The sequence below is a fragment of the Mustela erminea genome, chromosome 20 (genome assembly GCF_009829155.1).
Source record: "Mustela erminea isolate mMusErm1 chromosome 20, mMusErm1.Pri, whole genome shotgun sequence".
NCBI classification, from domain to species: domain Eukaryota; kingdom Metazoa; phylum Chordata; class Mammalia; order Carnivora; family Mustelidae; genus Mustela; species Mustela erminea.
Window position 1 is genome coordinate 7,843,387 of NC_045633.1, and position 23,357 is coordinate 7,866,743.

Sequence of the window (23,357 nt, forward strand, 5' to 3'; positions counted from 1 at the left end):
CACAAGAGAAAAAAATTTGTAAGTGTATATGGAGACGAATGTTAGCAAGACTTATTGTGGTGGTCATTTCACAGAATATACAAATATCGAATCATTATGTTGTACATCTGAAACTATTATATGTCAATCATACCTCAATTTTTTTTTCAAAGAGCATCTTTTAGGAACTAATATCTCTTATAGTAAATCATGATTTATCTGAAGTTCAGTAAGTCCTTCAGTTTTACTTCAGTTTTTACTCTCCTTTTCTTCTGCTAGAGTTAAATGTAATAAAATTTAACATCTTTATTTTTTAATAGTTTAATATATATATCATATACAATAATTTTGATATGTGATATGTAAGTATATAATATATGTGATCTTATCCTTACCAAATCCTTACTTCCATCTGTCCTTCCGTGTTCAAAGTGTTTGTGTGCCTAAAAAGAAAGCCAGAGAGGTGCCTGGGTGGCTCAGTGGGTTAAGCCTCTGCCTTCGGCTCAGGTCATGATCCCGGGGTCCTGGGATCAAGCCCTGCATCAGGCTTTCTGCTCAGCAGAGAGCCTGCTTCCTCCTCTCTCTCTTTGCCTGCCTCCCTGCTAACTTATGATCTCTCTCTTTCTCTCTGTCAAATAAATAAATAAATAAATAAAACCTTTAAAGTAGAAAAAAAGAAAGGAAGAAAGTCAGAAGGATTGCCATCAAAAGTTATTTTGGGGGTACCTGGGCGGCTCAGTGGGTTAAGCCTCTGTCTTCAGCTCAGGTCATGATCTCAGGGTCCTGAGATCGAGCCCCTCATCGGGCTCTCTGCTCAGCAGGGAGCCTGCTTCCCCCTCTCTCTCTGCCTGCCTCTCTGCCTACTTATGATCCCTCTCTCTCTGTCAAATAAATAAAAATCTTTTTTAAAAAAAGTTACTTTGGCGTGTGAGATTTGATTTATTGCCTTCTTTATTGTTCTTTTCAATACTTCCTGTTTTACCTGATTAAAATAATTATTTGTGCAGTTAGTACCTATCATGTTTTATACAATTAAGTTACTACTCTTTAAAAGCTATTTTTCCAGTTTATACAGTTATCATTAATGTGTAAGTTCCACCACAGCTCTGTCAGTTTTGGTAGTTACACATATTCAGATGCCTCTGGCTGAGGTGGCAAAATACCTGAAGTATGAAATGTAAACCCTTGGCGAGCTAATGACCTGTTCTGTGTCTTTTTAATCCAGGAAGCATCTATGATTTTTATTTCCTCAAGCAAGGTAGTGGACATTGGTACACATGGACAGACTATATCACCAAAGAGGAGGAACGTATCCCAGCTAATGCAAAGGTAAAAAAAAAAAAAAGTGGAGGGAGATTTGCCATGGAGCTTTGGTTTCTAAAATTGCCTGAATTTTCTCCAAGGTGGAGTAATTGATGTCAGTTCTCTATTAGCACTTACAAGAACTTTCTTTTTTTTTTTTAATTTTATTTATTTATTGGACAGACAGAGATCACAAGTAGGCAGAGAGAGAGGAGGAAGCAGGCTCCCTGCGGAGTAGAGAGCCTGATGCGGGGCTCGATCCCAGGACCCTGAGATCTTGACCTGAGCTGAAGGCAGAGGCTTTAACCCACTGAGCCACCCAGGCGCCCCTCTAAGAACTGTCTTTAGAAAAAGTTTCAAACTTGAGCTGGATCAGCCTTCAAAAGCATGGACTTTAGAATTAGAGGGCCTCAGATTCCTTACTCAACCTTCACGCTCTCTGCCTCAGTTTACTCAATGACACAGTAGCAGAAAAAATACTTGAAGAAGGGTGTTTGCGAGAATTGATGTCATTCTACATGAACACATGGCATGCATTATGTGCTGGATCCGTGTTGGCTGCTGTTCTGATGATGAGCATTGCCGTGGGGTCAGCAGCCAATGCCAGGTGGTCATTGGTCTTATCTCTCAGCCATCTCAGCCAAAAAAGATCGTTTTCTTCAAAATTCCCAAAGAAGGTTTCCTTGATGAGAATTCTTAGAGAAACAGGTCTGATTAATGGGTTTTCTGGTTAACAGATGAGTCAGCTACAACTCCTGCTCATTTCCCTGTGGAAAATTTGCCTTTGTTAGTAGTATCTCGTGGACGTACTTTTCTTTTTCTGGAGGTGGTTGGAGACCATTCAGGCCCCAAATGGAGTGGTGGAGAGGGAATGGAAAAGTGGGGATGTTGACAATCAAGTCAGACAGCTGGCAGGACCACAGCTGCTCCTGAAGATGGTGTGATAAGCAGAGGTGGATGTGTGCTGAATCCAGGACCCACTTTGGGGGCTGAGTGTTGTGCAGAAGCCCCAAGCACACAGGTCCAAAACTTTAATTCTCCTTAAAGAGCTTTGTCACCTGAACTCCAGAGGTCTGAAACCGTGCTGAATTCATGCAAATAAGAGAGTTCAATGCAGAGAAGATTTTAAGATCTGCTGAAAATTTTCCCCTTGTCAAACAAGTGTTCTTGTCTCTGAAACCCAATTTGCTTTAAACTCCATCTTGGTAGCAAAATAAGCATCTTGTGCCTGATCCTGCACTCAGAACCCCTTACCAGCTACATGGCTTTGGACAAGTGAGCCAAAAATTCTCCAGCCTCATAGGATTCCTGGTTAAAACTGCTGAGAATAATATAGGGAAAACCTTCATAGCTCAACACCTATTCTGTTCATCAATACATCAATTCCTGCTCTGCCTGTTCCTTTTCCTTTGAGCAAATTACTTATCAGAAGAAGCCCAGCTTTTTTCTACCAGTATACACAGAGTTGCCATGTTGCATAAACTCAGTTGGCATCATTGACATTATGGTCTAGCTTTGCTTTAGGGGCATCACTTACATAAACCACAGTGTGAATGATGCTTTCTGGACTTGTGCAAACAGTGGCTCCATGTTGGCCCCTTCCAGCCTAGACATATAAAGGAGATGTCAGCATATGATAGACATCTTCCATTCCCTTCCTCTGCTTCCATGGAGGAACCAAATGTCGCCAAATGGTTGATGACAGGGTTCAGGTTCAGAGAAGCCAAATTAAGGTAAGGTATTCCACTCAAAGTAATAGGGATTCCAGGAGCCCAAGACCAAGCCCTTAGATTCTATCTGGGGTCTGAATAACAGGAAAAGTGTCATAATCCCCATATTGGAAAACAAGTTTAAATGGGGATGGCTCCTAGAACCAAGCATCTGAGTGTTGGAAAAAGCAGATCAGGAATAAGTGCAGGGAGTGGGGGCTGAGGATCACACCCCACCCTCCCAAGCCAGGAAGTAGGATGACTTATGAGAAGTGGACCTTGCCTGGGGCAAGGCAGACAAGTTGATTCAGAGCAATGATCTCAGACGGCAATAGCTTTAGCCTGGTTCTTAGTGAAATTGGTATCTATGCTATGGTAGTTTGGTGGTTAAGAATATAGACTTTGGGGGCACCTGGGTGGCTCAGTGGGTTAAAGCCTCTGCCTTCGGCTAATGTCATGATCCCAGAGTCCTGGGATCGAGCCCATCATCGGGCTCTCTGCTCAGCAGGGAGCCTGCTTCCCTTCCTCTCTCTGCCTGCCTCTCTGCCTACTTGTGATCTCTGTCTGTCAAATAAATAAATAAAATCTTAAAAATATATATATAGACTTTGAAATCAGACAAGCTGGAATTCCAGTTCCTGCGTTTCCACTTACTTGCTATATTACTTGGGCAAATTGCAGAAGAACTATAGACCTCAATTTCCTCGTCTAAAAAAACAGAGCCAATAATGCCCATCTTGACATGCATGGTCTCATTTAATCCTCAAAACAGCTCAGTGACCTGGGTGCCATTATTATCCTGTATCACAGATGAAGAAACTGAAGCCCCTGGGGAGGTTAAATACTCACTCAAAATCGTAAGGGATGGAGCTGAATGCCAAGACCCAGCCTCCCTAGGCCAGTAACAAGACTGTCCCATGTCTTTGTGGTACAGGTCTCAGAACTCATCATCTCCACAATGGAGACAGCCAGACAGTCCTTCTTCTTGAAAACCTACGTGGACCATGAAATTCCAGTGCTGTTCGTGGGGCCCACAGGCACTGGCAAATCAGCCATTACCAACAATTTCCTTCTCCACCTTCCCAAGAGCACCTACCTGCCCAACTTCATCAATTTTTCTGCCCGAACCTCAGCCAATCAGACTCAGGATATCATCATGTCCAAGCTGGATCGGCGGCGGAAAGGCCTGTTTGGGCCTCCCCTAGGGAAGAAAGCGGTGGTATTTGTGGGTAAGCCTGAATATGAACATAACCAGATTCTTCTATGCTGCAGCAAACCAGAATCTCCTACCATACGGTCCTTCTACTCTAAGGGATAATGTATTTCTTCTTAATGTAATTTAGTATTCCTCCCCTCTCCTTTTCTTCTCCATCCTTCTTCCCTTCCTTTCTTCCTCCCACACTTTACCCCTCCCACTTCTCTCCCTTTCTCTCATCTTTAATTTTGTCTTTCCATTCTTTCATTACCATGTATTTGTTGATCAAGTACTATATGTCACATTTTCCGTAAGTAAGACCTAGTCCAGGTCTTTTTGCCTCAGTTAGGCTCCCAGTTTCTCCTGAGGTGACAATGAGCCTTTGGATCAGGGAAGGTTACCTTGCAGTGAGAATTAATTCCAGAAGCGTGTTTACCCTCTTGCATCTCCAAAAACAACACTCACTTGGTGATAAACCCCTTATTCCATTTTGTGTCAGATAAAGGTTACCAGTAAATGAAGAAACTTAATAACGGATAAATAATTATTTGTGAAATAAGCACATTGAGTTTCCCCAGGATTTTACCTGTTTACAAAGTACTCCCTCATTTATTTCCTTTGAGCCTAACATCCCTGTAAGGTTATTAACCATCATTACCATTTTACCAATCAGCTAATTGAGACCCCAGAAGGTTAAATTCTCTGTCAAACACCTAGAAAATTCTGGAGCCATGACCCAAACCCAGTTTTTTTTAATGACAAACACAACATATTTTCCACTGTTTTACTGCTAACTCAGAGGTTTGTCTTTTAGTAAAAATAATGCCCTACTATTCTGAGTTATCTCATGTCCTTTCCTTAAAATTCATGTATTGATAGTGTATTATCTGTATTTATATCCTTGCCCACTAACATTAGCTTCTTAAAGGCTGAGATCCAATTTTATTTTGTTTCCTCTTTCTTTTCTTCCGTTTTCCCTTTCCTCCAAACTGTTCTCCCTTTCTATATCTATGGTATTTTCAGAAATAATTTAAGTTTTGCATCCAAATAGATCTAGGTTCAAATTCACTTTCTAACCCTAGGCATGTTATGATTTAACTTCCATGACCCTTAGCTCCTCACCTCTAACGTAAAGGTCATACTACCTTCCTTATAAAGTCATTATTTGGATTAGATGAGATAATATGTATAAAACTCCTGAAATTTTATCTGACACAAACTTGGCATTCAGTCAGTGTTCATTAGAGAAAAATCAAGAGAGCTTCCATCTATTAGTGTCTTCTACGTGCAGTGACCTGTTCACAATATGCTATTGGGGGAAATCAAACTCTGCCATTGAGAAAGTCACTATCCTTGCCATTCTCATTTTGCTCCTCAAAAACTCTAGCTCAAAACCTTTCTCCTATTGGGGTTCAATTTTTACTTGGTGATCAAATTATATACCCTGTTGGCTGGGATTATGACTGTCTTCCTCACCATCATATCCCCCCAAAATTAACAAAATGTCTAGCACATAGTATAGAATCAATATACTGTGATCGATGGAATGATAAAAATAATTAAATACCTGTTTGTTGATGCCAATCCATGTATCCTTAAAGTCACAGTGGGCAGAGATCTCAATGAGGCAGGAGAATGCAGAACCTAGGAAATCCTCTTCTCATATGGTCAGAATGTCCACTGGCTGAGCTCTGACTAGGGTGGGAATGGGACAAGTAGGCACAGACTCTCCCAGGAGGGAATAGTTATCTATTGCCTCCTATGAGAACAAGGGATCGCAAAGACTTAAAATATGTGGCCATGCCTTCTTTCCCTAGATGACCTCAACATGCCAGCCAAAGAGGTGTACGGGGCCCAGCCCCCCATTGAGCTCTTGAGACAATGGATCGACCATGGTTACTGGTTTGACAAGAAGGACACAAGCAGGCTGGACATCGTGGATGTGCTGCTTGTGACAGCCATGGGGCCCCCTGGGGGTGGAAGGAACGACATCACTGGTACGTGAGAGAGAAAGTTGTTTCCTCTTTATCATCCAGCAGAGCCAGACCACCTTCATGGATGGAGGGTTGGTACAGGGCACTCTGTCCTGACGGAAGGTGGAGAAAAGTATATTTGGGCTGTAGCTGGAAGGGTTTAGGCTAGCTCCATGGAGTGGAATTTGAAGACTTCATGTTGACAGTTGTGTGAAATGGACTTGAAAAGAGAATGTGAGAATATTTCCTTAAGCCCTGGAGGAACTCTCCATATGAAAAGGAAAGTTCAGTGGGGTGATGGATTCACGGGTTGTGTGGTTTTTTTTAACAGTTCTTCAGATTGCCAAAGATAGAACAACTAACCCAAAGTGGCCTAATCAAAATAATACTAATACTAATAATAATACAAATAAGAGTTCCCCCTATCATCTAACAGTTAGGAATGCATTTGCTTCAGGTGCAACTGGATTCTTGTAGGATCTGTATTTTAATTCTGAGATACATCCTTGCTTAAGAACATTAATACTGGGGTGCCTGGGTGGCTCAGTCATTGGGCATCTGCCTTTGGCTCAAGTCATGATCCCAGCATCCTGGGATAGAGCCCCGCATTGGGCTTCCTGCTCAGCAGGAAGCCTGCTTCTCCCTCTCCCATTTCCCCTGCTTGTGTTCCCTCTCTTGCACTCTCTTTCTGTCAAATAAGTAATTAATCTTTTTTTTTTAAATATAAAGAATCTTAATACCATTTCTAGGCTTAAGATTCTTTGACCTCACTCTCCCCTCTGACATTTAGCTTTCTTACCTGTAAAATTTTTCATAAGGAAAATGAACAGGATAATCTTATTTGGTACATTGTGTACCAAAGAATAGCGACTCAAAAATGATCACTACCAAGACATGTACTCATAAAATTGCTGGACTTTAAAGGAAAGGAAAAAGTCTTTTGGGCATCTAGGCACAAAAGACTACATGACTTTTAAGAGAAATAAAATTAGATCATCTTAAAACTGTTCAACCACAATGCTTTATGCCAGAAGGAAATGAAATGAGAATCAAGGATTTTATAGCCAGGAAAGCTGACTTTCAGATATAAAAGGAAAACTGTTATCAGAATGCAAGAAGTCAGATTCATGTCTACAAACCTTTTCTTGGGAACATACTAGAAAATGGGTTTCACATGATCAAAATTACTGTAAAGAAATAAGTTTTATGTGCAACTAATGGGTCATTGAACACTACAACAAAAACTTATGAAGTACTATATGTTGGCTAACTGAACATAATGAAAAAAAGTTTTAAGAATAAAGTATTTCACTATGCAGCCCATCAAAAACAAAATCTTGCCATTTGCAATGACGTGGTTGGAACTAGAGGGTATTATGCTGAGTGAAACAAGTCAGAGAAAGACAATTATATGATCTGTCTGATATGAGGAATTTGAGAGGCAGGGTGGAGGGTTGTGGGGGGTTGGGAGGGAAAAAATGAAACAAGATGGGATCGGGAGGAAGACAAACCGTAAGAGACTCTTAATCTCATGAAATAAACTGAGGGTTGCTGGGGAGTGTGGGGGTAGGGATAGGGTGGCTGGGTTATGGACATTGGGGAGGGTACATGCTATAGTGAGTATTATGAAACGTGTAAGCCCAATGATGCACAGACCTGTATCCCTGGGGCAAATAACACATTATATGTTAATTAAAAGATAAAGTATTTCAATATTCAAAATTTATTAAAAAAAAAAAAGAAATAGAACAACTGGTAGTAAACATTAAATATATGGTTATTTGCTGAACTAAGACTACCTGGGAGAGATTACAATATGTAAAGGCTATGAGACCCAGTCTTGTAGATACAGAACAGTTGAAAATGGAGGGGAGATTAGGATAGCAAGTACACAAAGTTTTAAATTGTTTTCAGTTCTCATAATTGGTGGTGGTACCATATTCTTATTCTAAGATCTTTGTGTAAAGTAGGATTATACAAACAAATTATTGTGAAATTTTCTATTTCCACTGGCCCTTGTGTCCTTGAGAACAGGGAGTCTCAGTATAGAAGAAAGGAGATCAAGATGTAATATAAATGAAATTAAGAGAAAGCCCCGTAGTCAGAAATATCAGTAGTAACTCATGAGGTACTAGGTCTGGGAAATAATAAACAACTCATTAACACTGAACATGCCCAGCACCCAGATTGTTTTGAAATCCAATTTCCTACTAAAAGGAACCACGGCTTCTTGAGAAATGTCTGATTGCATCTCTAGGACAGAAAATATACAAAATGAGCTTGTAACTTCTTGATATACCAGATAATGAGAAAGCTTTTAAAGGTTTAACAGTCATGTCAACAGGACTCAGTTGGCATAATAAGGAGGCCCTCACTGGCCAAAGATGGGAAAATTTGAGCTTCAACAATGATTGCAATTTTAATGGATTGGAATTTATCAAAATATACTTAAATCCATTAGTCTATTATAACAATGATAGTTGTTCATTTTCAGAGGATGGTAAGGAACCCATTTATTATCTTGCAAACTGATAAATGGAAAGAGTCAAATATTTATCCGGATTTTCTTATACGAAATGTACCATGGTATAAGCAAATCCTAGAGGATTGAACTATAAAATATTACAACTAATATATGAAAAGAGATGGTAGAGTCAGAATATCACCATTTTACACTAATGAGTGAATTAGTGGATCTAGCCATTGAGCATCCATAGCTACCAACATCACAAAAGGAGAGATATCATTATGTCTCTAATGAAAGAATATACTGTCATCTACCATCTGGCTCTAGATGGAATCTTAATCTGATCAAATCCCTAGACCCAGCTGCAAATTACTATGAAATACATATGAGGACAAAGGAAAAGAATTAACTGTACCTTGAGTATGCAAGGAACAAAATCCTAACTATGGAAACTCTACTGATCAAACAGCCCAGATACTCATCAGACAAAAGATGAAAGGGATGGAAGGGGAACCTATAAATTAAAAAAGACTTAAAAGACATATCAAACTTTTTTTTAATCGGGAGGGTTAAACTCAGGCATGTATATTGGGAGATTAAAACATAAAGAAACGCAAGACAGCAAATTATTATAAAAGTCAGGATAATAGTAACCTTTGGAGAGAGACAGAGAGACTATGATTGGGATAGAATATATGGAGGAATATCTATGAAGGGTTGGCAAAGCTTCGTTTTTTGACTTAGATGGTAGATATAAGGGTGCTGACCTTATGATGATTCACTAAACTTTATATATTTTTTTTGTCTGGTTTTCAGTATCTGCATTTTTTTATGTAATAAAATTCTTTTTAAAAACAGATATGCAGACAAATTTATAGAAATAGAAAATAGGTTGTCTGTTGCCAAGGGCTCCAGCGAAATGGAAAGTGACTGCTAATGGGTATAAGATTTATTTCTAAGGTGATTAAAATGTTCTAAAATTGATCATTTAGTTGGTTTCACAACTAAAATACTAAAAATGATTGAATTGTGTACTTTAAATGGGTGAATCATACGGTATGTGAGTTATATCTCAAAAAAGCTGATACATAGATATATAAATATATAGATATCTAATATTAGACAGGTAGGTAAATACAGATATAGGTAGATATATAAGGATATCAAATTAATAGTGGCTAATTGGAGGAAGAATGGATTTGATATGTGGGGTTAAGTCAAAGATGATGCTCACTTTCTATAAAAATATTTCTGAATTGACTATTTTATAATGATCACGTATTACCTTCGCTTTTAAAAACAATCTCGAACACTAGTTTAGTGCTGTTAATAGGATTTCTGTAATCATGGAGATGTTCTGCATTTGCATTATGTGATACAAAAGCCAGGCACTAGCCACATGTTACTCTTGTGTACTTGAAATATGGCTAGTAAGACTGAGGAAATTATTTTTTAATTTAATATTAATTAGGTTTAGGGGCACCTGGGTGGCTCAGTGGGCCTCTGCCTTTGGCTCGGGTTGTGATCTCAGGGTCCTGAGATCGAGCCCCACATCAGGCTCTCTGCTTGGCAGGCCTGCTTCCCCCTCTCTCTGTCTGCCTCTCTGCCTACTTGTGATCTTGGTCTGCCAAATAAATAAATTTTTTAAAAAATATATTAATTAGGTTTAAATAGCCACCTATGGTTAGAGGATGCCATATTGGATATCACAGCTCTAGAACAATAAGGCAGAGGAAAACTTACTCTTTCGTATCCCAGGATTCCAAGGCTCAGGAGATATGTGTGAGTGTGTGTATTTTCCAGGACGATTCACTCGCCATCTAAATATTCTTTCCATCAACGCCTTTGAGGATGACATTTTAACCAAGATTTTCAGTTCAATTGCTGACTGGCACTTTGGGAAAGGATTTGACGTGATGTTCTTAAGGTAAGAGGTTTCTGTGTCCATATACACTATGGAGTATTATGCCTCCATCAGAAAGGATGAATACCCAACTTTTGAATCAACATGGACAGGACTGGAAGAGATTATGCTGAGTGAAATAAATCAAGCAGAGAGAATCAATTATCATATGGTTTCACTTATTTGTAGAGCATAACAAATAACAGGGACGACATGGGGAGATGGAGAGGAGAAGGGAGTTGAGGGAAATTGGAAGGGGAGGTGAACCATGAGAGACTATGGACTCTGAAAAACAATCTGAGGATTTTGAAGGGGCGGGGGTGGGAGATTGGGGGAGCCAGGTGGTGGGTATTATGGAGGGCACATATTGCATGGAGCACTGGGTGTGGTGTATAAACAATGAATTCTGTTACACTGAAAAGAAAATAATTAAAAATTTTTTAAAAAATAATTAAAAAAAAAAAAGAGGTTTCTGTGTCTTCCACAGTACTGGCCTCTATCCTCAGTTCTGGCTCCTACTTGATGAATCTGCCTTTCCCTTCCTCCCAAGGTATGGAAAGATGCTGGTACAAGCTACTATGACAATTTATAAAGCTGCAGTGGAGAACTTCTTGCCAACCCCCTCCAAGTCTCATTACATCTTTAACTTACGGGACTTTTCACGAGTTATCCAAGGGGTACTGCTCTGCCCGCACACTCACCTGCAGGTCAGACACTACCATTTCTGTTATCAAGTTCACTCAGCAATATCCTTGGCTGCATGGAATAAAGAGCATAATAGTAATAGCTAATTTTTATTAAGCATTTATCTCTGGTAGGCCTTGTGCTAAGTATTTTATAAACATTATCTTCTTTAATATAGCTCAGTCAACCCCAGGATTTAGAAAGAGAACTACCACCTCTGGTCCCACCTACCATTCATACAAATAATTAACCCTGGATTTTCAGGATGTGGAAAAATTTATCCGGCTGTGGATCCATGAGGTTTATCGGGTATTCTATGACCGTCTGATTGACCATGAGGACAGACAGGTCTTCTTCAACATGGTGAAGGAAACCACATCCAATTGCTTCAAGCAGACTATGGAGAAGGTAAGCCAGACCCTATGAGCATTTGGCCCAAGAAATGGTCCCAAATACTTGACTATGTTAGTCTCAGATTTCAAGTTTTCAAGTTTGCTTGCTAGTGGAGACTCAGAGCTCTACTTTCTGAATCTCAGGAAACGGGACTGAGTCATCTAGTCACTTGATTTGATATTATACTTGGCGCAACTTTGTTTCACTTCCCTGATAACATATACATTTATATCCATTCAAAGTGGCTTATGAGCTAATGTAATTGTTTATAATTAACTTGAAATACACTTTTAAGTTTCATTAATTTGTGAGTTAAAAAATGAACTGTGAAATTTTTATGGTTTGAGGCCCTGGTAAAGCCCAAGTAGAAGAGTGTCATGGTTTCCCATTTGTAAATATTTTCTCTTTCCTGTTTTGATGTAAGAAGAGTTGTTTTAAGCCTATGCATTTACATCATCTAGTTGTACCTCTATTTTTTTTTTGTACCTCTATTTTTAAGAAGCTGTGATTTCTACACAGAAAAATTGCAGGTGTTTCATGTTGCATCCAGAGGCTAAGTGCAGAAGCAATACCAGGTTCTAATATCAGGAAGAGAAATCATCTAGAACACCATTCCTACTCTAGCCACAGAGTGGGGACCAAGGGTAGCACCTGTACCCTTGTTTGGTGAAGGAGCAAGCACATAAAAAAATTGGTGCCTATCCTTTTGGATGATCCACTGGGATCTCACAGTCTGACCACCAACATTTTAACAATTTGGCAAACAGATTAACTCTCACTTTCATGCTTTTTTTTCTAATGCCCTTTTATCATAGTCTTTATACCCATCAGATCCAAATATCATGTTATTAAAAAATTATTGATGAACCCTTGCTTTGGAGAATACATTCAAGAGGAAACAAGCATATCTCTTGTTCCCTCCCTCTATACCTGCCACCTTGATTGGGCCACTGGTGGAATGCCTGGCTGAGATTTATCTTTCCCACAGGTCCTCATTCACCTGTCACCTACTGGAAAGATTGTTGACGATAATATCCGTAGCCTCTTCTTTGGAGATTATTTCAAGCCACACAGTGACCGCAAAATCTATGATGAGATCACTGACCTGAAACAGCTCACAGTGGTCATGGAGTTCTACCTGGAAGAGTTCAACAACATCAGCAAGGCCCCCATGTCCTTGGTCATGTTCAGGTTTGCCATTGAGCACATCTCCAGGATCTGCAGGGTCCTGAAGCAGGACAAAGGCCACTTGCTCCTGGTGGGCATCGGGGGCAGCGGGCGACAGAGCGCCAGCAAACTGTCCACATTCATGAACTCATACGAGCTATACCAGATTGAGATCACCAAGAACTACTCAAATCATGACTGGCGGGAGGATCTGAAGAAGATCATGCTGCAGGTTGGAGTAGCCAACAAGAGTACTGTGTTCCTCTTTGCTGATAACCAAATCAAGGATGAATCCTTTATCGAGGACATCAACATGCTTCTGAACATAGGGGATGTGCCCAACATCTTCCCGGCTGATGAGAAGGCTGACCTTGTAGAGAAAATGCAAATGGCAGCTAGGACAGAAGGCGAGAAGATCGAAGTCACTCCTCTTTCTATGTATAACTTCTTTATTGACAGGGTGAAGAAGAACCTTCACATTGTCCTTGGTAAGAAGAAGCAAACTCAGTTTGCCCCTCTTCTCTGGAGTGCCCTAAACTCAATCCTCTTGCAGTAGTCCAAGGATTAATCTAGCCATGGCAACCACCCAGGGGTTTGTGCCTAAATTCCTGTGGAAAATGACCTCCTAAACCACTATTTCATTTTATTATTTTTTTAAAGATTCCATTTATCTATTGTTTGAGAGAGAGAGAATGAGAGAGAGAGAGCATGAGAGGAGAGAGGTCAGTGAGAGAAGTAGACTCCGTGTCAAGCAGGGAGCCCAATATGGAACTTGATCCTGGGACTCAAGGATCATGACCCAAGCCGAAAGCAGTCGCTTAGCCAACTGAGACACCCAGGCGCCCTAAACCACTATTTTAAAACTGTTCCACTTGTCTCAGTTCTTTTGTTTTTTTTTTTTTAAGATTTATTTATCCATTTCAGAGAGAGAGGGGGAAGGGGGAGAGAGCAGGGGAACAGGCAGAGAGAGAAGGAGAGAGAGAATCTCAAGCAGACTCTGCACTGAACACCGTGCCCAATACAGGGCTCTATCTCATGACCCTGAGATCATGACCTGAGCTAAAATCAAGAGTTGGATGACTGGGGCACCTGAGTGGCTCATTGGGTTAAAGCTTCTGCCTTCAGCTCAGGTCATGATCTCAGGGTCCTGGGATTGAGCCCCACATCAGGCTCTCAGCTCAGCAGGGAGCCTGCTTCCTCCTCCACACTCTGCCTGCCTCTCTGCCTACTTATGATCTCTGTCTGTCAAATAAATAAATAAAATCTTTAAAAAAAGAAAAAGAGTTGGATGACTGACTGAGTCACCCAGGCGCCCCTCCTTTTTTTTTTTTTTTAAATTTAAATTTTATTTAGTTAACATACAATGCAATGTTGGTTTCTGGAGCAGAACAACACCCAGTGCTCATCACAAGTGCCTTCCTTAATACCTATCACCCACCTAGCCCCTCACCACATACTCTTCTCAATTCTCTAAATTCTCCTCTGAACCTTCTCCTTCCTTTTAGTGCATTACCCTGGTGGCTCACATCTGAAGTTCTTCACTCTGAATGACAACCTCAATCTATCCAAAACACCTAGGGGCTATATTTAATACTTTTCTCTCATGTTACCATGTCATGTCAATTTTTACCTCCTCCTTTTTTCTTACAACCACCTATTTATCTCAATCTCCACCCCCTTTGCATTAGCTAAATTGCCATCATCTTGCCCAGCCTCACCTCTGCAAACTTCTAACTATTCTCTCTATGTCTATTCTTGTCCATTCCAAAGATTTTTGTTCCACTGACTCATGGGTTTTTTTTTTTGCATGTATTGCAAATTTGATTGTTATATGTACACACACACACACACACACACACACACACACACTTAATATGCCTTCTATCAGGATAAATGCCAAAATTCCTAATCTGTGGTTTTATAAGGCTACCTCCCATACTTTCCCCTTTATTCTCTCTACTCTCCTCTCAAACCAAGCTTCCCCTTCTCTCTCTGTTCTTCAGCCACAGTGACTTCCTCATATTTCCACCTGTGTATCATGCTTCCTCCTACCACATTGAGCCTAAATTAAAAATGTATGGAATTTAGCCAGAATTTGTGCTTGGATGGAGATAGGGTCAGAAACAAGCCGATGGCCCCCACTCAGTTTCCATAAATAACTAGTATGGGGCATCCATGGTTCCCTTATGTCTGAGTCAACACAAATAGAGCAAGAAGATCAAAGGGCACAAACCATGCTGGCTAAGTGATGCAAAATATCTGGAAAGGAGAACAAATGGGCTTGGGAGACCAGTCAGAAGGTTATAATATTCTGAATTCCCATCATAAAGTTGAATGAAAATACCCAATGATTCCCCTGTGCTTCCCAGGCATTCATCATAGCTATTCCCATTACACCCCTGGAGTAGCTACAGGAATCCAACCCCTTACCCATCAGAATCCTTGGAAATAACTGCCTGGCTCCTTTCCTTGGAGGAAGGAAACTAACCAAGTCTGTTTTTCATCAGCCATGAGCCCAGTTGGGGACGCCTTCCGGAACCGGCTGCGGATGTTCCCTTCACTGATCAATTGCTGTACAATTGACTGGTTCCAGTCCTGGCCCACGGATGCCCTGGAGTTGGTAGCCAACAAATTTCTGGAAGATGTGGAGCTGGATGACGATATTCGGATAGAGTAAGCATTAGCTGCATTTGTGTACCCTAACCAAATATTCCAGAATGAAAATCCAGATGTTGGCTGTGTTGTTATTATTGTTTTTAAGATTTCTCAATTTCTGCATAGAAAATCACATTTAGTTAGATATTTAAACACCTTTGCTGAAAATGAATGAAATTTCATTGTTCAGAATTGTTCTGGAGGTGCACTGTTGTCATAACTATGAGAACCTAGCTCTAATAATATAGCTATTTCAATAGTTATAGAGCATACCTTCTCAGTAGGGGTGACATTGCTGTCAAGGAGATGAAAATTGGTTATTATTAGGGTGGGAAAAAAAACTTAGTCTTTTATATGTAAAATACAGATATACAAAAACAGCCCACAAGTCACTTAATTTTAGCTAGAGTAAAGGAAAATATGGGAATGTTGACCTTCCTGGGTGCCCCATGAAGCCAATGGTCATGTCATCTGCTTTGTCTGACTCTATATCCTTAGTGTTTAGCAGGTGTCTGGACATAGTAATTCAGTTACTGTTTATTAAATGAATGAATGGAAAATGAAGAAGTAGGTAAAGGTCAGAATATTGATGGCTCTAAATTCCATTTTAAGAATGTTGCACTTCATGCTCTCAGCCAGAAGTCCCTTTACTTGGGTCCATAGGCTCATGAACAGAATTCAGAGGATCAGTTAATGTGAATGGAGAAAAATTATACGTTTATTTTCATGGACATCTAACTGGCATATTGAAATTCTTTCAATAATGAATGTAGACAGTATATCCCAGTAGGATTAGCAGGACTTGTTACCAACAGGACTCACAATTGTGTGTGTTTTTAATAATTCACTCAGTCATTATAGATATGTTGGTGTATCATTTCCAAAGTTGTGGTGGGTTTTAGATCTGCTGCCCAGTCTTATCATTTAATATAGAGGTCAGCAAAGCATGATCTCCTGGCCAAGTCCAATTCACAGCCTCTTTTTATAAATAAAGTATTATTGGAACACAGCCATGCCATTTTTCTCCCCACACAACAGCAGACTTCAGTAGTTACCATTATTCAATCATGCGTACCATTGATTTTACTATTTGGCCCTTTCCAGAAAAAGTTCGCTGATCCCTGGCATATAACAAATTTCATTTTTAAAATATTTTGAGAATAATTTCAACATAATTGGTTCCTTTTGTAATCCAATGTATTTTGCTTTATGCATTTTAAAACATCATTCATCAGACTGTCAAAGATGAAGAGTTCCTGCTTAAGCCCTGGTGATTCACCAAAGTGATCAGAAGTAGGAATTACTCCCTTGAAAATCATTCTAGTAAGGATATATACATCTCCAAAACTTCTCAAAGCTCTTTTGACCTGTCTTTGAGGATTTGGGGCTCTACCAGGCCATAGTCAGTGTGTACCTTCTCAAATCCTCATATGGATAGCCACAGCTGTGCTAGGTCTATCTGGAGAACACGGCACCTGCCTAACCATCCTTTTGTCCTCGGTAGGGTTATCTCCATGTGCAAATATTTCCAGGAGAGTGCGAAGAACCTGTCACTTGATTATTACAACACACTTTGCAGACATAACTACGTCACCCCCACCTCCTACCTCGAATTGATCTTAACCTTTAAGACCCTCCTCAATACCAAGAGGCATGAGGTTGATATGATGAGGAGCCGTTACCTGACAGGTCTGCAGAAACTGGAGTTTGCATCTTCACAGGTGAGCACTGCTGCAACAGAATGGGGACAGAGAGGTCCAGGCTTAGGTAGATGTGGTGAGGTCACTATATAAAGACAGCATCTACTCCTAGACTTGCAGAGCTCACCTTGCTTGCCTCAGCCTCAACCCAGCCCTAAGAGAGTCTGTATTCCTTTAAGATTTTGGTATTTTATTCATCATGGATGAACCCTGAATGTGTTTTCTCACCCCTTGGGCCTCAGTTTTGTCTTCTGTATGAAGGGGCTGTATTCCACACAAAGAAACCACGATGCAGAGAGCCCAGAAGATTTGACGAGGCCATACATGCAGCCTCATGAGTAGGCAATGCAAGTGGTCAGGCCAAAACTGAAACTCAGCTCTGCAGAATTCCAGAACCTGTGTTCCTAACCAGGCCAGCATGCTTGCTGGAGAGAGTGGTTGCAAGATTATAAACCCTTCTCAAATATGCCTCTGAGCTGCCTTTAGAAGGTAGAATCAGGGCTGTTGGATATAAAAAAAAAAAAAAATGGTACAATTCTCCTGAAAGGTAATGAGCTCTCCACCATTAGAGGTGTTCAAACACAGGCTGGAAAACCACTTAGCAGGAATGCTTTAGAGGGCATCAGACTATTGGGGAAAGTGGCCTTGAAAGTTCCTCTTATTCTGAGTATCTCAGATGTATATGTTTTCTTCGTTGACTTAAAAAAAAAAAAAAGGGAGGTTTTTTTTCCCTAACTTACTTTTATTCTATCTCTCCCTGCCCCCAGTACTTAAATTTAGTATGGGCTCAAGAGCACAGAGGAAACTGTACCTTTTAAAAGAATGTTTAAGTTTACCATTCTCTGTCTAGTGTCTAGCCCCATGCTTGATAATTTACAACACCTAGTATGAACTCAGCAACTAAGCATTGAAAGATCAAAGAGGAAAATTCCAACCAACAAATGCATACCCAGTACCACAGTAAAATCATTAGTACTTTCTGCCTATATGACAGTTTGGAGAATTGTTTCAACTCCTGCCAACCGTGCCACTCTCAGCATTGACATAACTGACTCCCCACCCCCTACCCCTATCCTAGGTAGCAGTAATGCAAGTACAACTGACTGCTCTCCAGCCTCAACTCATCCAGACATCCGAGGAGACAGCCAAGATGATGGTGAAAATTGAAGAGGAAACGAGAGAAGCTGATGCCAAGAAACTTCTGGTGCAGGCAGATGAAAAAGAAGCCAATGCTGCCGCTGCCATTGCTCAAGGAATCAAGGTATAAAAAGCCAAGAGGAAATGGGAGGGAAGCAGCATTTTTCAGGCTTATCCCTTCTCTCACTAGAGCCTAACACAGCCCTGCAGGGTGTGTATGGTCAGGCCCACCGTGCAGCAGAGAAGAGTGAGACTTTAAAAAGACAGGTGACTTTCCAAGTATCATGTAGCTAGTAACTGATGAAGAAGATCTCTGTGACATGTAGCTCTCCCCAGGAAGAATGATTGTTTTCCAAATATTCTCCATCTCACTCAGAGCCAAGGCCTACAAGACCAAACATGATCTAACCTCATCTCATTACTTTTTCTTCATTCACTCTGCTCTGGCCACTAGCCTCCTAACTATTCCTCAGAGAAACACAAAGGCACTCTCCCACCCCAGGGCCCTTGCACTGGCTGTTTTCTGTCTGTCTCCTTCACCTCCATCATGTCTTTGCTCAGATGTGCCTGGCATGTTACAAGTGTGGAATCAATCATTGTCAAATGACAGAATGTTGAACCTAGAAGACCCTACTTGAAGGTGATTTGTATATCAAAGAATAGCCCTGGGAAGGGCTTCATCAACATTCTGGTATTAGAAGAAAACCTATTCATGTGAAATTCAGGTGATATGTATTTCTCAGCACTTTCAGCTGCTCAGTTCCATTTGGCTATCATGACTGCCTTGAACTTAGGAATCTACAGTATCAATGACACTGAAGTTTCAAGCCGAAGCAACTTTTCAGAGTTGCACAGCTACTCAGTGGGTTTAGAATCCAAGGCAATTGGCACTTAGCTCAAGATCTCAAGATACTTGTCCCTCCTCAGCAGTTAGAAAATCTTCCTTGACCATTCTTAAAAAAAAAAAAAAAGAAAAGAAAAAAAAAAGCTTGAATGAGAAGTTGCTTATGTCTGGCTTCTAGGATAAATAAGTCATGGGGCACTTTCTTGAAAAGGGCAGGCCTTCCAGACTGGCTTTTCTCCAGTGAGTCCTGAGACCTGGCCTCTAATACCTCCCTGGTCTCAGAGTCACACAGCGAATGCCCTGGAGAAGAGAAATGGGTACTCACCCATAGTCCCAGGTGCACAGCCAGGATCCCAGTGGAACCATAAAAGATGGTGACCACCAGGGTCCAGAATCCAGGGGGGTGTTTTGCCAGGCCAAGATGATAGTAATAGCTACTACTTATCAGCACCATCCTGGTTTCTTGTAATCCTTCATTTAACAAATATTTATTGAATACTTGCTGCGTGCTGGCCCCTTCCTAGGCAGTGGAGCAAGACAGACACAATTCCTTCCCTCATGGAGACTATATTCTCTCGTCCTTGATTTACGCTGCCTTTTATCATTCCAACATGCAACATGCAAAGCACATGATGTCATTACCAGCTTACAGATAAGGAAATTATGGTACAAGAACTATAATGACTTCTCCAAGGTCATATGGCTACCGAGTGATGGAATCTGGGTTCAGACCTAGAGTTCTCAGATTCTGAAGCCCTTGCATTTGACTCTTATTCCAGAAGTGGCAAACTTGCAGTGAGGGAGTGCATATTTACACTGTGACTCACACAGTATTTTTTAAAAATCTGAAATAATCCTCCATTTGTAAAAAATAATAATAATAATAATCAAAAGATTTCAAGTAAGAATTCTAAATGTTCAGTTTTTCTTACAAGAAAATCAAGCATTCTGGCAGCACTGGACCTGCATTCCTGGGTTGCGGCCATCAGCAGCTTTGACTCGCTGCTGCCCCATGGAGGTTCCAGTTCAACAAAGCCCCACCCAGTTCACTTCCCACAGTCAGATCACAGGCTTGGCCCCAAGCGATGCATGAATTTGCAATTCTTCCATGGTTTTATACTAGAATTGGGGCTCAGTATTTGCTCTGCTTCTTTCAAAACTGTTTTCTCATCTATAAAATGGGGATACCAAGGGAAAAACATGTAAATTTTTTAGTGTGTGTCCAAAACACAGAGTTTAGTGGCACACATTTATTCTCTAAAACTATTGTTCTTCACCTTGTACCAAGTGGACTTGCCCGTTTGAAAAAGGGCAGCCTCTTTCCACGTGTGGGTACCATCGGCCCCAGGATTCTGCTGCATAATGGCAGGGGCAAACAGGGACTGGCTGGAACAGGAGGGACGCTGGAGGTGACATGGAGATGACCCACCACACCCATTCCTGGGCAGTAAACGCCCCCTTGGGTTTCGGTGTCAAGGGTGAGGTCCAAGGTTTTGGCATCTCATCCCTGAGTGTCAGGAGTGACATCCTGGAGGTGAGTCACGAGGTGCATCCAGGGAGGAAAAGAAGCTGTGCTTGCTCTGAGTTTCCCCGAGGACCAGAACCCCTCCCTGTACTTCTTAGAGTTACAGTCCTTCTCCACACAAGGACTAGAATTTTCTCCAGTCTCCTCCCGCCCCTGGAAATGAGACATCCTCGGAGAGCCCCCAGTATGGTGACTCCCGCAGCAGAGAGGCTCGGCCAGGCTTGTGGGATCTGCCCAGAGACAGGGAGGAGACTGGCAGAGAAAGAAGCCCCCAGCACTTGCTTTCCAAGTACAGCAATTTGCTTAGAGAGGTCGTTTCTTTTTAAGCTAATGAATCATTTCTTTTCCCCCTAATGAGGATAATGACTGAAGCCAGAATCATTGCAGAGTTGACTTTTTTGTGTGTCGTCAGAGGGCACTGTGCTTTCTACCTTTCAAAAGGCCCTGATGCTCCTTGTATTGCTAAGCAACAGGGGTCTTTTTCTTTTCTTTTTTCTTTCTTTCTTTTTTTTTTTTTAGAAGGAAGAGAGAGGGGAGCGAGGGAGAGGGGGCAGAGGGACAGGGAGAGAGAAATCTTAAGCAGACTCCTCACTGAGCATGGAGCCTGACATGACCCTGAGATTGTGCCCTGAGTTGAAACCAAGAGGCAGATGCTTAACCAACTGAGCCACCCACGTGCCCCAGGGTCATTTTTAATCAAAATGCTTTTTATCATAGAAACAAATGATGAGAGTAATAACACGTATGAAAGAACATTTAAGAACTCAGCTTTAATGCCTTTTCAATTTCCCAAGTTTCCTTCCAGCCTGTCTATACACCTGAGTAACTTCCTGTGACCGCAGTCATAGTAGCATGGCAATTTGCTTCATGCTTTTGTATTTCTTTAACATCCCATCACAAATGTTTTTCCAAAATGTCATATAATCATTTTAATGACCATTTCAAGTAAGTGTTTCTCTCATCACGTAGCCATTCTCCTACTGGGCACGGAAGTCTATCCCTTCCTGCCCTATTTTCAGTGTTTTGAGTGTAGAAGCTGGAGTTTCTCAACAGCGCCGTGTGTCAGAACCACCTTTGGAGTTTGAAAAATGTGGGTACCCAGACCTCACCCAAACTGTATGAATCAGAATCTCTGGGTGTGAAGCCTGACCACGAGGATGCCCTTATATGTTCCTCAGTGACTCTGCGGCAGAGGCAGGGTTGAAAATCACTGTTCCCATAATATAATTAGAGACTGTTCAAGGCACTTGACAAGGAAACTTGCTGGGAGCCAGGCTGTGCTCCCTAGGAAAGGGAGCAGAGCTACTGGGCCACTGGAGGACAAGCAGCATGTGTGGGCCTCTAGTTGTCCGACACATTGTAGGAAAGGAACATGGAACTATTGATAGCACTTGTGGGTACCTGGGACCACTGAAATCCACCAAGCCACAGCTATGGCTCAGCCAACACCTGTGGCCTCCTCTGCCACCAAACTCTATCTGAAGCTGACTGTAAGAAACAGTGGGTTTTGGTTTCAACTTCTTTTCTTCCCCTCTGGCACCAATCCTAGGACTGAAGAGGGAGGAAACCAAGTTGCCCCTGGGACCGAGCCATTTCTACCACCTGAGGCAGAGCATCCATTTTAATATTGGGAACATCTGACAGGGGCCATGGGGGCAGGGCTGTTATTTTAATATAATAAAACCAAGGGACCCCCCCGACCCCCGCCCGGGTGGCTCAGTAGGTCAAGCATCTGCCTTAGGCTCAGGTCGTGACCCCAGGGCTCCCTGCTCAGTGGGGAGCCTGCTTTGTCCTCTCCCTCTGCCTGCCACTCCCCCTGCTTGTGCTCTCTCTCTGTCAAATAAATAAATAAATAAATAAATAAATATCTTAAAAAAAAAAAAAAAAGGAATAAGCCCAAACAAAACATTGCTGCAAGTGTATTTAAAAAACAGAAAACCTGGGACACCTGAGTGGCTCAGTCAGTTAAGTGTCTGCCTTCAGCTCAGGTCATGATCCCAGTGTCCTGGGATAAGTCCCACATCAGGCTCCTAGCTCAGCAGGGAGTCTGCTTCTCCCTCTGCCTGCTGTGACCTCTTTGTGCTTTCTCTCTCTCTCTGACAAATAAATAAAATCTTTAAAATAAAAAACAAAAAAACCCCAGAAAACCTGAAATAAAGAATCCATGATGTACACACATGTACACCCAGGCACAGGTGTGTACACACAGATGTAAGAAGGGGCACCTACCTTTATTGTGCTTCCCTACCATAAACCTGTGGGATGTGGACTTCCGTACACGTTGCTTTGTCTAAGAATCCTTGTTCCCTTGTGACACTTTGCTTCAGTCATGGCAGTGTGACCTCTCATTGGGCTGGGTGACTGACAGAGAATTCACGGAGTGGGAACTAGGGGCCCATGGTTGGAGCTTTGTGACCTGAGTTAAGTCATTTTGCCTCCTGAAACCTTGTGTTTTGTTTGTTTTATTTTGTTTTTTTATTTGGTAATTTGGCTACTAAATAATCCATAAGGTCCCTTCCAGTTCAAAAATCCTATAATGTTAAGCTTTCTTTAAAAAAAAAAAAAAAAAACATTGAGGGGCGCCTGGATGACTCAGTCAGTTAAGCATCCGATTCTTGCTTTCGGCTGGGGTCATGATCTCAGGATCATGGGATCAAGCCCTACCTCAGGCTCCTCGCTCGGTGGGGTGTCTGCTGGAGAGTCTCCTGCCCTACTACCCCTCCC

At 41.4% G+C, this 23,357-nt stretch overlaps 1 protein-coding gene across 10 annotated transcripts in view; it reads left to right on the forward strand.

The window, feature by feature from the left end:
• Nucleotides 1-23,357, forward strand: part of DNAH3 (dynein axonemal heavy chain 3) — a 178,386-nt gene that overhangs the window by 125,780 nt on the left and 29,249 nt on the right. For all 10 annotated transcript variants that reach the window (XM_032327122.1, XM_032327121.1, XM_032327127.1 and 7 more), the window contains 10 exons: nucleotides 1,205-1,308; nucleotides 3,925-4,219; nucleotides 6,003-6,182; nucleotides 10,429-10,552; nucleotides 11,079-11,235; nucleotides 11,477-11,620; nucleotides 12,594-13,260; nucleotides 15,280-15,445; nucleotides 16,932-17,148; nucleotides 18,206-18,388. In XM_032327122.1, the coding sequence (XP_032183013.1) occupies nucleotides 1,205-1,308; nucleotides 3,925-4,219; nucleotides 6,003-6,182; nucleotides 10,429-10,552; nucleotides 11,079-11,235; nucleotides 11,477-11,620; nucleotides 12,594-13,260; nucleotides 15,280-15,445; nucleotides 16,932-17,148; nucleotides 18,206-18,388 (2,237 nt within the window). The remainder of the gene's footprint in view (nucleotides 1-1,204; nucleotides 1,309-3,924; nucleotides 4,220-6,002; nucleotides 6,183-10,428; nucleotides 10,553-11,078; nucleotides 11,236-11,476; nucleotides 11,621-12,593; nucleotides 13,261-15,279; nucleotides 15,446-16,931; nucleotides 17,149-18,205; nucleotides 18,389-23,357) is intronic.